General features: G+C 48.8%; 1 protein-coding gene across 7 annotated transcripts in view; it reads right to left on the bottom strand.

Moving 5' to 3' along the window:
• The window catches only part of CADM1 (cell adhesion molecule 1), a 362,193-nt gene that overhangs the window by 38,732 nt on the left and 310,034 nt on the right, over nucleotides 1–13,427 (bottom strand). For all 7 annotated transcript variants that reach the window (XM_080640403.1, XM_080640404.1, XM_080640400.1 and 4 more), the window contains exons 6-7: nucleotides 5,585–5,684; nucleotides 2,435–2,607 (exon numbers count right to left, since the gene is read on the bottom strand). In XM_080640403.1, the coding sequence (XP_080496529.1) occupies nucleotides 2,435–2,607; nucleotides 5,585–5,684 (273 nt within the window). The remainder of the gene's footprint in view (nucleotides 1–2,434; nucleotides 2,608–5,584; nucleotides 5,685–13,427) is intronic.

Raw genomic sequence — 13,427 nt, 5'->3', positions numbered from 1 at the left:
TCCAGCATCAAGAGCAACATGAGCCACTATTTAAAAAATGCAGAGTTGGAGCTAATGAGCTGGGTTTGACACACAGAAGCAACGGAACAAAACAAATTGGGGCTCAGGCACGAAGCAGCTAGATTCTCGAGTTACCGAAGTTACTTCCAAAGAATTAAACATCGTAAAGGCATGTTAACTCTTAGCCCATAAAGTACTTTGTAAGTTAATGTAGTAGCACAGTAAATTGGCTTTGGCACAGAAAATCTATTCACCATCTTCTCAAATTGCTAGAATATTTTATCAACAGACTAGCAACACCTCAGGTGAGTGTGCTAGCCTGCTGTCCAAGGCCTGCGAGGGGCACAGAGGTAGGTGGTATAGTGTAGACCCCACAAGGCCCTCGTCAAGGACAAGGCCCTATCCTGGTGGGGACATGTGTGAATGACATGTGCTAACCTAACATGCAGGTCTCTGTTTCTTGGCTTTCCAATAATGCACTCTGGCCCAGTGAGTTAATTCCAAAAAAGCAGTCTTATATTGGAGGGAATTTTTCTAATGGAAACCAGTGAAAATAAAAGGAACTAAAAAGAAAGATATAAATGTCCCTGTGGACTTGGGAGTCAAAGTACCATGGCTCTGACTTAGTAACCTTGTGAACTTGGACAAGTTACGGGACCTTTCTAAGTTTCATTTTATCATCTGTAAAATGGGATGAAGACAATGCTTACCTCCTGATGTTATTGTGGAGATCAGAGGTGATTATGCATGTAAAACAGCCAGTCATCCTAGGGTGTGGAATAAATACTAGCCATGAGCTAGTACCCATAATTATCCACATATAGCTGTCCACCAAACCCATAAAGTGTTTCTCATCTTGAGATGCGGGAACGGCAAGTACAATAAATCAACATTGTTTTTCTAGGTATTTGAGTCTTCTGAATCAAGGAAGCATATAATAGACTGGTGGGAATCTGTCACTGCTTTCTAAAATCTGCACTTTTAAGGAGAGCTGAACCAAAGTCTAAACCTGGGTAACAGCAATGTGGGGATCACCTGAGGTTCAAACCCTGACTCAGAGAGCCGGGGGGCGAGTTTGGAAGCAAGAGGGAGGCATGTACCTTCCAGCGCTGCCAGTGGCACATCGTGAGTAGTCTGAGGGATGGAGTAGCTCTGTGGATTGTCACCCAAAAGTAGGGCACCCACCTGGGAAAGTCATTTCCTCCACTCTGGCCTCCTTAACTACTGGGGAGAAGGAATGCTATTGTGTGCAGATCACAGGCAACAGGGGCAGTGAGCAAACACCGACCGCGACCTCGGAGATCTACTAATGAGGGGATGAGAAGTGATCCTTTAATTTTGCATTATGCTACGGACAAAACTCAGGGATGGGCTATAGATTTTATTTTAATATCCACCTAGATATGGTGTAAAGCCTACTTCCATCTCATCAAAAAAAATGCGATATCTATTTTCTTCATAAGAAAAGTGGCCAGGTTCTAAGACAGTATGCTGTAAACAAATATTTCACATGTCTGTTTATGTGTGTATATGTGTATACTCGTACACTCAGAGCAGGGTTATTTACACTGCTAACAAGAAGAAAGACATGCACTCACATCCTCAGATATTTATAAGACGCTGGCATTTTCCGGCCTATGCTTACTCATTCTGTGTCCTGTCAGTTCATGGCTCTTTTTCCTGGTATTACCCTAACCAAGAGACTGCCACGGAGCAGAAGAGACTCGGTTTGTCATCATCAGACTGGACAGACGGTGGTCCCTCAGCTAAGGGCGAACAGCCACCACACACAGCTGACGGGAAGATGTAAATGGGGAAAAGGTTTAAAATGCCCGACACACGGTGGGATGCTCACTAAAATGTGATTAGAGAATGAAATTCATTGTAACATGCTTTAACGATCCTGTAAAAAGATATTAAGAAAGCAAACAAATTAAAAAAAAAATGTGTCTAAAGCAGTACCTATAGGTTGTTAAGGTAGCTACCAAGGACCTTCTGTTTTTTCCCATTTATTTACTACCTAGCAACTTCTTGTAATGTAATAGGTTCCTGCTGAGAGTAGGGTGGTTTGCTCATCAAAGCAGGAGAAAGGCTAGCCCAGGCATTATAGAAAATACCAATGGGAATAAACTTCCTAAGCTGAAAAGCATTGATTGCTAAGGTTGGATTCTGCAGTCATTAGTTCTCACACCATCTCCCTCCCAGGTGCCTGGGGACACTGCTGTCCTGGCAGGAAGGCCCCTGATTAGAGGGAGAGGACTGGCACCGCCCTCCCAGGGGAGACGCTGGGGTCTGCCGCAGGCCCTGCTTCTTTAAGTTCTTGAAGGAATCAACTGGGTTATGGGTTTTCCACTCGACCAAAGACTTGGGGAGAGAGTTACAAGTAGCAGCAACATGTACCGAGGCTAAGGGAGGAGAGCTGCATCTCACGTACCATATACATACAGCGTATAATCCGAGTGCGCTTTCCCCACGACGTTGTAGGCTTCGCAGCGGTACGTCCCATTATCTGTTTTGTTCAGGTTATTGATGAACAGGTTGGGCCCGGACAGCACGGCGTGCTGGGGCATTTCATCATCGACTCGCACCCAGGTTACCTTGACAGGCCTGCCGAGAAGAGGGGGGACAAGAGCGTTATTTCCACATTAAATCACACGCAGGGCGACACAATTAAAGAGGACTTACTGCAGGTAGTTTAAGTTCACAGAATTATAGCTGTGAAGTCTCCAAAACATTTGTTTGAAATATAACTTTCTTTAAACGTGATCAGGTGTTGAAAAACTTTCAACACACCACAAGTGGGAGTCTCATTATTTTCAATTTATCTTCAGCAAATCGGAAAATAACCAGCCACCCTATTTGTCTGCCCTGCTGTCTGGTTTCACACCAATTCTGATAGGACAGAGCTCACCCATTGTTATTCCTCTCATTAACGAGGGGAGACTGCACCCTTGGCTAGCGATACAGGCATTAATCTGGTGGTGACTGGCACAACAAGATACTTGCTCAGAAGACACGTGTGATATTGAAATGGATTTCAAGTTTCACAAAAAGGAATGGGCTTCCACACCTAAGGAGCGCTTGCCTTGGGCTCTGCTCTATGAGGATCACCTTTTCTCATTCTGGAAAGATGCGATCACTTCCTCTGCCCTCCTCCAACCCAAGCTGCACCGCCCCCGCTGCCCGCGGCCACCTGGTCCTGTGTTCCCTGGCGGTGCCTCCTCTGCAGGCTCTGCCAGGCCCCCTGCCCTTCTCTGCCCTGTGTGCACCCGAGGCCCGCAGCTGGAGGCCTCAGGGCATCCCCACAGGACTCCTCAGTCCCAGGGGCAAACTCTGCAGGGACCACGGTGCTTTAGTGATTTAAGTACCACATTCGCATCCATCGGAATAAGCGCATTTCACAAGATGTACCAGAGCCAATTTCACAAGATGCCCACACAAATTATCATTCAACAGTATCTTTGCAACTATCGCTCTTTCAGGCAGCTCCTTCGACCTCTGAGGAAATCGCAGCCACAATAGGACTGTGCCTGAACGGGGCTGAAGGGAGAGTGGCGGCGACTCCAGTGCAGGGGAACATCCCTGTCCCAGTGCCACCTTCAGGGGCCACCTCCGGGGGCAGCAACACGACAAAGGAGCCACTGGGGGTGGAGACTCAGGTGCCTGTCCAGCAGCATTCCAACCTCCAAAGGGGACTTGAAGTTACCATTTTCTTTAATGACACATGCGCCTGCCGTCACAGCCGGTAAATCATTTAAGAATCAGCACCGCATGTGCTTTGTGCAGGCAGCGGCCAGTGGGCCCGCCTGCAATCAGACTGAGGTCCTGTGCCTGACAGCTGCGACCACCAGTGGGGTGAGTGCTGGGCACGTGCGCAGCTCTAAGGGCAAGTCAAATGACCATTTTTATTCTATGCAATTTCTGGAGGAAGCAAACAGGTCACGTGCAGGGAGGGTCAGCAGCAGCGATGCCAGCTTGCTCATACTCCCGCCTGTTCCTATGCGAGAGGAACAAACACCCTCTCTGGAATCAATGTCCCAAGGAAACGTGTCATTTCTGTCCCCGTGGCACATTCAATTGAATACAGCACCTCCTTCAGCAGAAAAAATAGATAAACAAAATATAGTTCAGCAAGCCATACACTGGAAATGCAGTTAATGTGGCTGAACATAGGTATCCCAAGTGGCAAGCGGCCCGTGAGAATAATCTTCTCTCCTGGGGATTGTTTGGAAGGCTAACTAGGGCTTACAGAGACATCGAGTCTTCCAGCATTCACAGAGGAGAGGCCACCCCGCAGCTGGGCGTGTACACCAGCAACTCTGGACACCAGGAGACGAGCAAGACGCCTGCTGCTTCCTAAGGTCACCTTGCAAACTCCAGTGGCCAGGACAGAGAGCAGCCAAGCATTGCCCTGCGAGAGAGACACGGCCCTGGAGTGGTGGAGTGGGAAGAGAGCCTCCTGCGGCCAGGCTCGCTGGCTCCCGTCCCTGGCCACGGGCCGTTCCTTAGATGCTGTGGGAAAACCCTCTCCAAAGCTTCTTGTTCAGATGCTCCAAGTTCCTTACATGAAGACGGTGATAATGACGCTGGTCAGCAACACTGAGAGGAAAAAATCATGCCAGGGGGACAGCAGGGGGAGCTCAACGCTGTGTCTGTTGGGGACACTAGAAGTTTGAGTGCTGATCCCGGCATTGACCCGAGGTGCCCCTTTAGGGTTCCATGGATTACTTTCCCCTAAGAAGCAGTTAACACCCATCTTCACTCTGCTAGAGAGAGTCCCCCTTCCTCCCCGACTATACTGAGGACGCCTGTAGTGGGTTTTGCCGCATTAGTGAAGACACATAGTTTCCCTAATTTGCCTTCATTCGTTTAGCAGGGGCAAGCAACTTCTTCACACTTGCAATGAAACCAGAGTGTTTGTTGGTTCTTTTCACATACATATATAGGGTGTCCCCCCAAAATGTATACACACACTTTGAATAATTATAAAGGCAGTGTTTATTAAAATACATTTCATTTTCAAAATTGAGCTATTAGCTGTTAAGGTGTGTATACATTTTGGGGGGACACCCTGTATATATATCTTGAGAAAAGTTCCTGAATCATTCCTTACTAACAAAAATAATTCCAGTAGTCACTTTTCTTTGCAGGAAAGAGAAGCAAAATTAAAGGTAGGGCAAATTCATTTGCCCCCAGCTGGCCCTAAACACAGCAGCTTAATTTTTGTCTAAAAACTATCCTTCTGGCAGCTTAGACATTAACACGGGGATAATAGATATATCATTAGATTGTGGGCACACTAACCATTTATTGGGATTATTTTTTTTTGTGTATGAGAGAAAACAGTTCTGACAATCATGTTGCTGATTATAAGATGGAATTAGCTGAGATTTCAATCTTAGCTGGTATTTCATTTTTTCCCCCTAAGGTCACCATTAAGAACCATAGATATTTATTCCACTGAATATTCTTTTACTTCTGAAAAATATTCCCCCTTTACAGCAGGAGAGAGTGACAGGCCAATCTCTGCGTGGTGACCTTTACTGCTGTGACCCCCTGGCCAACCTTGGCCTTGAGAACTTACTGGGGTTTTCCGCTGACTTCACAGGTTAACTCAAGCGCGTCCCCTTCCCGGGTCAGGCCTTGTAGAGGGTAAGTCATCTGAATATGCACCCGAGGCTTATCTGTATGACAACAACACAAAGTACAATGTTTAGGGAATGGTATCGTCAGGCACAATCAGATGAGCTTCTGCCACATGCCCGGAGTGCCAGCCCCCACTGGCCCCACCCTCTGCCTTCGCTAACTCCCTTCTAATTAGTTAGTAATCCTGGCATTTGCTCAAATTAAATTGACTAATAATGCTAAGGAGTGAACTAGAATAGATAAGAGATTCATAAGCCAACTGCGCCACATCAAATATTTCCTGTGAAATACATTTTGTTACATTGAAGTTTATCTCCAGACTCACTCAAGCTAAAGGAAACTCATTTGCTTTCATGCTGAGGTGAAGCCGCAGATATTTGTGGCGCTCGGAATTGATACATTTTATCATATATCATATGTTACTATGCGACAATACGTTGTGACACTGCATATTAATAAGTTTGCCTCTTCTATGCTCATTTTCAAACGGGAAAGGCACAGCTTCCCCATTCTACTCAAATGGCTTTACAGACAAGGAGATGGGAGGTTCTGGTGGCTCATAGTTAAACTCCGACTTCTCGCATGTAAACATAAACACAAAGGGCTCCGACAGTCTCCTGAGAGCCTGTCGTGGGGACCGAAATTGGTGGAGAAATAGCCCCAGTTTTGGGGATGAGAACACTGGTGCGGAGAATGAAGTAGAAATAAGCCTGAGAGAGAGTCCCATGAAATGCATGTTGGGAGAAATTTCTGATTCAAAACCATGTTTTCCAATAACAATCCATATTAAAACCAAGTGTTCAGGGAAGTACTTAGGTAGGTGATCTGGCTATTCTTACTTCCACTAGTCACTTAAAAACTGAGTTTGTGACCTAGTGGTTTGGCTTGGTGGCTAGAGCATCAGACTGCAGACTGGGGTTCCCGGGTTTGATTCTGGTCAAGGGCACATGTCTGGGTTGCGGGCTCAATCCCCAGTAGGGGGCGTACAGGAGGCAGCCAATCATGATTCTCTCTCATCATTGATGTTTCTCTCTCTCTCTCCCTCTCTGAAATCAATAAAAATATATTTAAAAAAACACAAAACAAGAAACAAAACAAAACTGAGTTTGTAAGCGTATGAGAGCTGAATGAGGGAGGGGCAGGGACTACGGAGGGGAGAGGGCGAGCTTGGAGTTGAATACCCATGCAGATACATTTACAAATAAAACCTAGATGAAACTGGGGTTTTATTTTTTGTCTGTTCTGAACAAGCTATTAATCCCTAAATCAGTTTCTCATTTAATTCTGTGACTCTGTAAATGTATATTTTTGAAAATGTTCCCAAGAGTAATAAATGTGAGAGGACAAGACATCAGTTGGCTGAAAGGTCAAAATAATTTCCATAACTCCCCTTTGTCAGACAATCACAGACCTAAACAACAGCCCTTGGCCTTTACAAGCAGTGGCTGCTCATTAACATTCATCCTATGGAACCAGGGAGGACACAGGGACCGGGGCTCAGCCGTAAGCTACATACAACCATGCCTGTTGGTTTTGGTGATATGACATACACACAGAGAGGCTGGCTGGGGAAGTTTATGAAAAACAAACACAACAACAACAGAGACCACACGAGACCCGCTCCCTTAGAGTTCATTCTCAGAAACAGCATCAGTGACAGAGTCCCTGGTCGGGAGCCTCTGTCATTCTCACCCGTGAACCATTCTGGGTGAGACTAAATGTAAAGCCCCAAACTCGGGCTGAAATGTAACGTTTGCTTACAGGTTAATCTCTGACTCACAGAAGGGCTACGTATTCCATGCACTGCTGACTTCAGCCCAGCAATTAAGGGGAAGCAGAGGTTATGTCCAAGGCTTTCTTTCCCCAATGTGTAATTCACAAGCAATCAGAGAGGGTATGTTTTCAGCATGGCCACTAAGGGTTCTACATGTTCAACGTCCATCCTATAAAATAAAAGCCTAATATGCAAATTGTTCGACTGGGTGTTTGACCACCAGGAGTTCGACTGCTCGCTATAACGTGTGCTGACCATCAGGGGGCGGCGCGGAACATGGCGGACATTAGCGATGCGGCGCTGGCAGTGGGCAGCAGTAGAGGTACTGCTGGCCCCGATGGGCCCCAATGAGAGCGGGGCCACAGCGGGATGGTAGAGCAAGTGAGCAGGCAGTGCCAGGCCAAGGCAGGTGTGAGTGGGGGCCTGATTGCCCTGCAGAAGGCAACCAGTGGTGACGGCGGGGATTGGGGCTGTTGCCCCGCTCCCAGGCACTGAGGGAGCCGGGTGGGGGACCCGGCTCTGACAGATCGCCTGGCAGACAGGATGGTGGAGCAGGTAAGGGGGTGGCGCCAGGCCATGGCAGGGTGCCAGGCGGGGCTGTGGGGCTGTGAGGCTGGGGGCGCAAGGTGGGGCTACAAGCCTGGGGGCTTGAGCTGGGGCCCGATCCCCACTGGCCACCCCTAGGAATCCCACCTGTGCATGGATTCATGCACCAGGCCTCTAGTTAATAATAAAGAGAGTGCTGAACATCGAATCCACTCTGCCTTTTCAGTACAACTGAGTTTGTTTTAGGTAAATGTTTCTTTATGTTACTAATGGCTGCTTACTCACATAAATTAGGAAGAACAAGCTATAAGTTTGCTATATCTGGAACTTACATTTAAAAATCATATACTAAGCCATAGAAAAGGCACCTTCATTTTGGTAACTGATTTTCCTAATTTACCCTTTAGGTTTCTGGAGACACACCACCATGTACTTATGGGTACAGCTGCCACAGTTACCTCAATAGCCAAGTGAGAAGGTAAACATTCATCTTGCTGGTGTTACACAGAAACATGTCTTCCTTTGTGGACACATTCAGGATCTACATTCAGTGTATGACCGACCGTAGGGCAGCTGGGCTCTCCTCACGCCCAGAAGGGACCAAGCAGAAGGTCGATGTGCCCAGACCCCTCCCTGAGAGAAGGAAACTTACAGACCAGTCTGGGTCCCTGTCCCTTTCACTTGGAGAGGAACTTAAGTCTTCTCCACAGGTGCATAGAAGGAAACCCTGGGGTCCCACTGGCACCTCTAACTCAGGGATGTTAACATTTCCCAGAAAGATCCTGACGGCAGTATGACTGTCAAAATACTGAGCAGTCAGATGGCTGACTCCATAGCCCAGGCTCATCAGTAATATTTTAATTATGTTCATAAATCGAATGTTATACCCCACCACATCTTTTCTGAAACAGAAGCAGACGCCAAGATTTGTTTTTAAGTAATGAGGTAAGGCCCAGTCCATTTTCTGGTGACCATTTTATGTATCGGCTGGTGGTGTCAGGCATAGGCTAAAAGCCAGGGGACACTTTCTATCCAAGGGCAGTAACTGTCCAGGAATGTAATGCTCAGAGCGGCTTCATGTCATTGCAAAATGGAGCTGCTACGGAAGTAAGAACAACAGCCAGGTCCACGCACTTTTGGAACATTACAATTATAGAGATGGCATCACCCACAGCCAACCGATTAGGTGGAGGAATCTGCGGTTTTCATAACACACTGGAACTTTTCTCCCCTCCCTCCCCCATAAAAGACACTTAGCAAGACTGCCATAGTATCAATGTCCCTTCATCAAAGGTACATGGAGGGCTAAATACCGAGGCCTTAGGTCACACTATAGTAGCAGCCAATTAAAAAATAACATTAGAAAGGTGCTCTGATTTGATGAGCTTCCTTTAAATGCACTCTTTGCTCTCTCTGTAAAGGGAACGTGTACACATATAAAAGGAAACTCTGAAAGAGGCGAGGATGGCTGCTGGCAGATTGCAGCTGATGCCACGCCAGCCTGGCCTTGCCGCACATCCTATGATCTTCTCAGAAGATGAACCTCAAACTTGTATTTCACTCTCCTATGCAAATGATCAGCCTCCTCTATGACCAACACCAACGCATCAGGTCTTTATTTAAAAGGGTGCGATGCCACCATTCTCACATCCTACCAGCAAGAAGAGCTGCGGCCAGGGGAGGCCTCCCTCAGCCCAGCAGACCTGTCACCTCCGGAACTACAGGCACCCCCTTCTCTCCCTGAGATTCTAAGTCAGGAATGTGGGCATCAAATGTCCCGAGGTGCTGACTGAGCCAGGCTCAAGGGCTTGCGTGCAAATCTGCTTCAGGCACTGCGTTTGGGACTCGGGCTCTTCCTTAGCTTCCATCCAATCACCCAATGTTCAGGAACACCAGTGACAGTGGGGCTGGATGCCCGTGAAGCAAGTGCTCATTGTTTCCGGGCCCAGCAGGGAGAATGAGCGCAGTGTGTCAAGAACCCAAGGGTCCCACGGCCTGGGGGGGTGGGGTCCTCACTGCGGTACAGCCTGGCCAGGGGGAGTCCCACTGCAGTACAGCCTGGCCAGGGATGGTCCCACTGCGGTACAGCCTGGCCAGGGGGGGTCCCACTGCAGTACAGCCTGGCCGGGGGAGGGTCCCACTGCAGTACAGCCTGGCCAAGGGGGATCCCACTGCGGTAATCTGTGGCCAGAGGGACGGGGAGGTCCCACTGTGGTACAGCGTGGCCAGGGAAGGGTCCCACTGAGGTACAGCCTGGCTTGTGCACTCGGGTGGGGATGCACTGACTGAAGAGTCTCTGTCAATCATGGAGGATTACCACAGCTTGGAGTAGGTGACAGTGCAAAGATTAACCTGATATTTGGTGAGTATTAGGGGCTATTTGTGCTCAAAGCAAGAATCAGCCCCTAAGATGGTGCCCAGACTGTTGGGAGAGGAGTCTGCCCTGAAGGAGAGCATCTCTAACACAGGTATGGGTGGTTAGAGAGCAGGGGTGGGACCAGTTAGAGAACAGTTATAGGACTGGTTAGAGAGCAGGTGTGGGACTGGTTAGAGAGCAGGTGTGGGTGGTTAGGGAGCAGGTGTGGGTGGTTAGAGAGCAGGTGTGGGTGGTTAGAGAGCAGGTGTGGGACTGGTTAGAGAGCAGGTGTGGGACTGGTTAGAGAGCAGGTGTGGGTGGTTAGAGAGCAGGTGTGGGACTGGTTAGAGAGCAGGTGTGGGACTGGTTAGAGAGCAGGTGTGAGACTGGTTACAGAGCAGGTGTGGGTGGTTAGAGAGCAGTGTGGGACTGGTTAGAGAGCAGTGTGGGACTGGTTAGAGAGCAGGTGTGGGTGGTTAGAGAGCAGTGTGGGACTGGTTAGAGAGCAGGTGTGGGTGGTTAGAGAGCAGGTGTGGGTGGTTAGAGAGCAGGTGTGGGTGGTTAGAGAGCAGGTGTGGGTGGTTAGAGAGCAGTGTGGGGCTGGTTAGAGAGCAGGTGTGGGTGGTTAGAGAGGAGTGTGGGACTGGTTAGAGAGGAGTGTGGGACTGGTTAGAGAGGAGTGTGAGACTAGTTAGAGAGGAGTGTGGGACTGGTTAGAGAGGAGTGTGGGACTGGTTAGAGAGCAGCTGTGGGGGTGGTTAGATAGAACACCCTGCCAAAGGTTTGCTTTCGCCTGTCATACCTTCCTGAGTGATTTTCACCGCCTTAGCTTGTTTGCCAGGTGAGGGGCCCTGCTGCCACCCCTAGGTCTGCATGGGCGCACCTCCACTGCTCTGCTTGAGGGCTCCTGGGAGTGAGCAGAGTCATACCTGGTGACGGACAGAGAGTCCTCCTTCTCAAGCAGTCGCATCAGCACAGAACACAACTTCCTCTTGTTGCAACTTGCAAGTCATTTCGTAGGTTCTGCAATTACTGTTTACTCAACAGAATCAACCTGTATTCTGGGATTTCGTGGTAGAAAGTTATGTTTCTGGTGCTTTTTAAATGGTGCACACTCACTACTGTGGAGAAACCTTCAAGATTCTAAATGAACACTGGGCAAGATTTTCTGCACAATACCTTTAGCGCTATAGAAAGAAAAGTTTTTGGGTTTTTGTATCCCTGGTGGCACACAGTAGGCATTCAATACATATTTGCCAAATGAATGAATGAATGAGAAAGTAGAGAAATGTTAGGGTACGTGTTTCTATTCCTAGCTCTGCTAATTTAAACAAACAAACAAGCAAACAAACCAAGCAACCCAACATGCCATGAATCCTCCTTAGTCCTCTTATCAGATCAAACTAGAGGCCCGGTGCACAAAATTCGTGCATGGGGCGGGGGGCATGTCCCTCAGCCCAGCCTGCACCCTCTCCAATCTGGGACATCCCTTTCACAATCCAGGACTGCTGGCTCCCAACTGCTCACCTGCCTGCCTGCCTGATTGCTACTAACCACTTCTGCCTGCTAGCCTGATCACCCCCTAACCACTCGCCTGCCAGCCTGATTGCCCCTAACTGCCCTCCCCTGCTGGCCTGGTCACCCCTAACTCCCCTCCCCTGCAGGCCTGGTCACCCCTGACTGCCCTTACCTGCCAGCCTGGTCACCCCCAACTGCCCTCCCCTGCTGGCCCGGTCACCCCTAACTTCTCTCCATTGCCAGCCTGGTCACCCCTAACTGCCCTCCCCTGCAGGCCTGGTCCCCCCCAACTGCCCTCCCCTGCTGGCCTGGTCCCCCTCAACTGCCCTCCCCTGCTGGCCTGGTCCCTCCCAACTGCCCTTCCCTGCTGACCTGATCTCCCACAACTGTCATCCCCTGCCGGCCATCTTGTGTGTTGGAGTGATGGTCAATTTGCATATTACTTTTATTAGATAGGACTAGAAGTCTGATGCACAAAGATTCGTGCAAGAATGGGCCTTCCTTTCCCTGGCTGCCGGCACCGCCTTTCTGCTCTGGCCCCGGAGCCACCTCTTTCCACTCCAGCCTTGGAGACGCCTCTTTCTGCTCCGACCCTACCTTCCCACTCTGCCCAGAGGCCCTGTACGGCTGGGGCATTACAGAACACCTGTGTTGTTGCCATGGCGACAATGCAAGCATCCCGCCCTGCCCCCAGCCGCTCGGCGCCTGCATATGGAAATTAACCCGCCATCTTTGTTGGGTAATTTGCATACTCACTCCTGATTGGCTGGTGGGCATTGCAAAAGTATGGTCAATTTGCATCTTTCTCTTTTATTAGTGTAGATAGGCACATGGCAATTTTTTGAGCTGATTTAAGCTCATATCAATCTGAATGGTGGCACAGAACTCAGCACTGTCCCACCAAGTTGGGAAAGGCTGTTAAAGAGAAGATGCTATGATTTGATTGGCTGGAGCTTAAGCGGTGCCTGGTCTGGACCACCCAGCTGGCTGTCTGCGATTGGCTGTGCTGAAGCTTCATGTTCCTGGGAGTGCACCGCTTCACTGTCATGGCACTGGTATACAAGGCCCAGTCATTTAATTGCTTGAACAGCCCTTATCACAAAATATAATTGTATTTCTCTTTTGGAAGGTCAATCCAACTCCCAAAATGTAAGTGCAGCTCAGGTTGATTTATATTCTTCCACTTCGATACTCATTTGCTTAGCATTTCTGGTGCATCTTATGATGGCATCTTCAGGGAAATCACAAAGGAGGCCATTTCACCATTCTCTTTAGATTTCATGCCGGCTTCACAATCATTTAACCTTTCACAGAACCAAAATCTGACCTTGAGTTAAAAAGCATTAAGTGAAGAATACAAATTAAGACTAGTTTCACTAGGCCCACTGTCCACAGCGCAGGGACACCTCTCACAAGCTAGGTGAGTGTCCACTGCCCACAGGCACAGATGGCACGTCTCACAGACAATCGAGGCCAGACAAGGAGGCACAGGAAGGCAGTGGTAGGAAGAGGCGCTTTCTCGGCATCTTCCGAAGGCCGGGAGGAGGCACAGGCGCTCTGCTCTCTCTTCCTTCAGGCCATTCAAGT

Source organism: Plecotus auritus (assembly GCF_963455305.1).
Source record: "Plecotus auritus genome assembly, chromosome: 9".
In the NCBI taxonomy this organism is placed as follows: domain Eukaryota; kingdom Metazoa; phylum Chordata; class Mammalia; order Chiroptera; family Vespertilionidae; genus Plecotus; species Plecotus auritus.
This window is presented reverse-complemented; position numbering and strand designations above follow the sequence as displayed.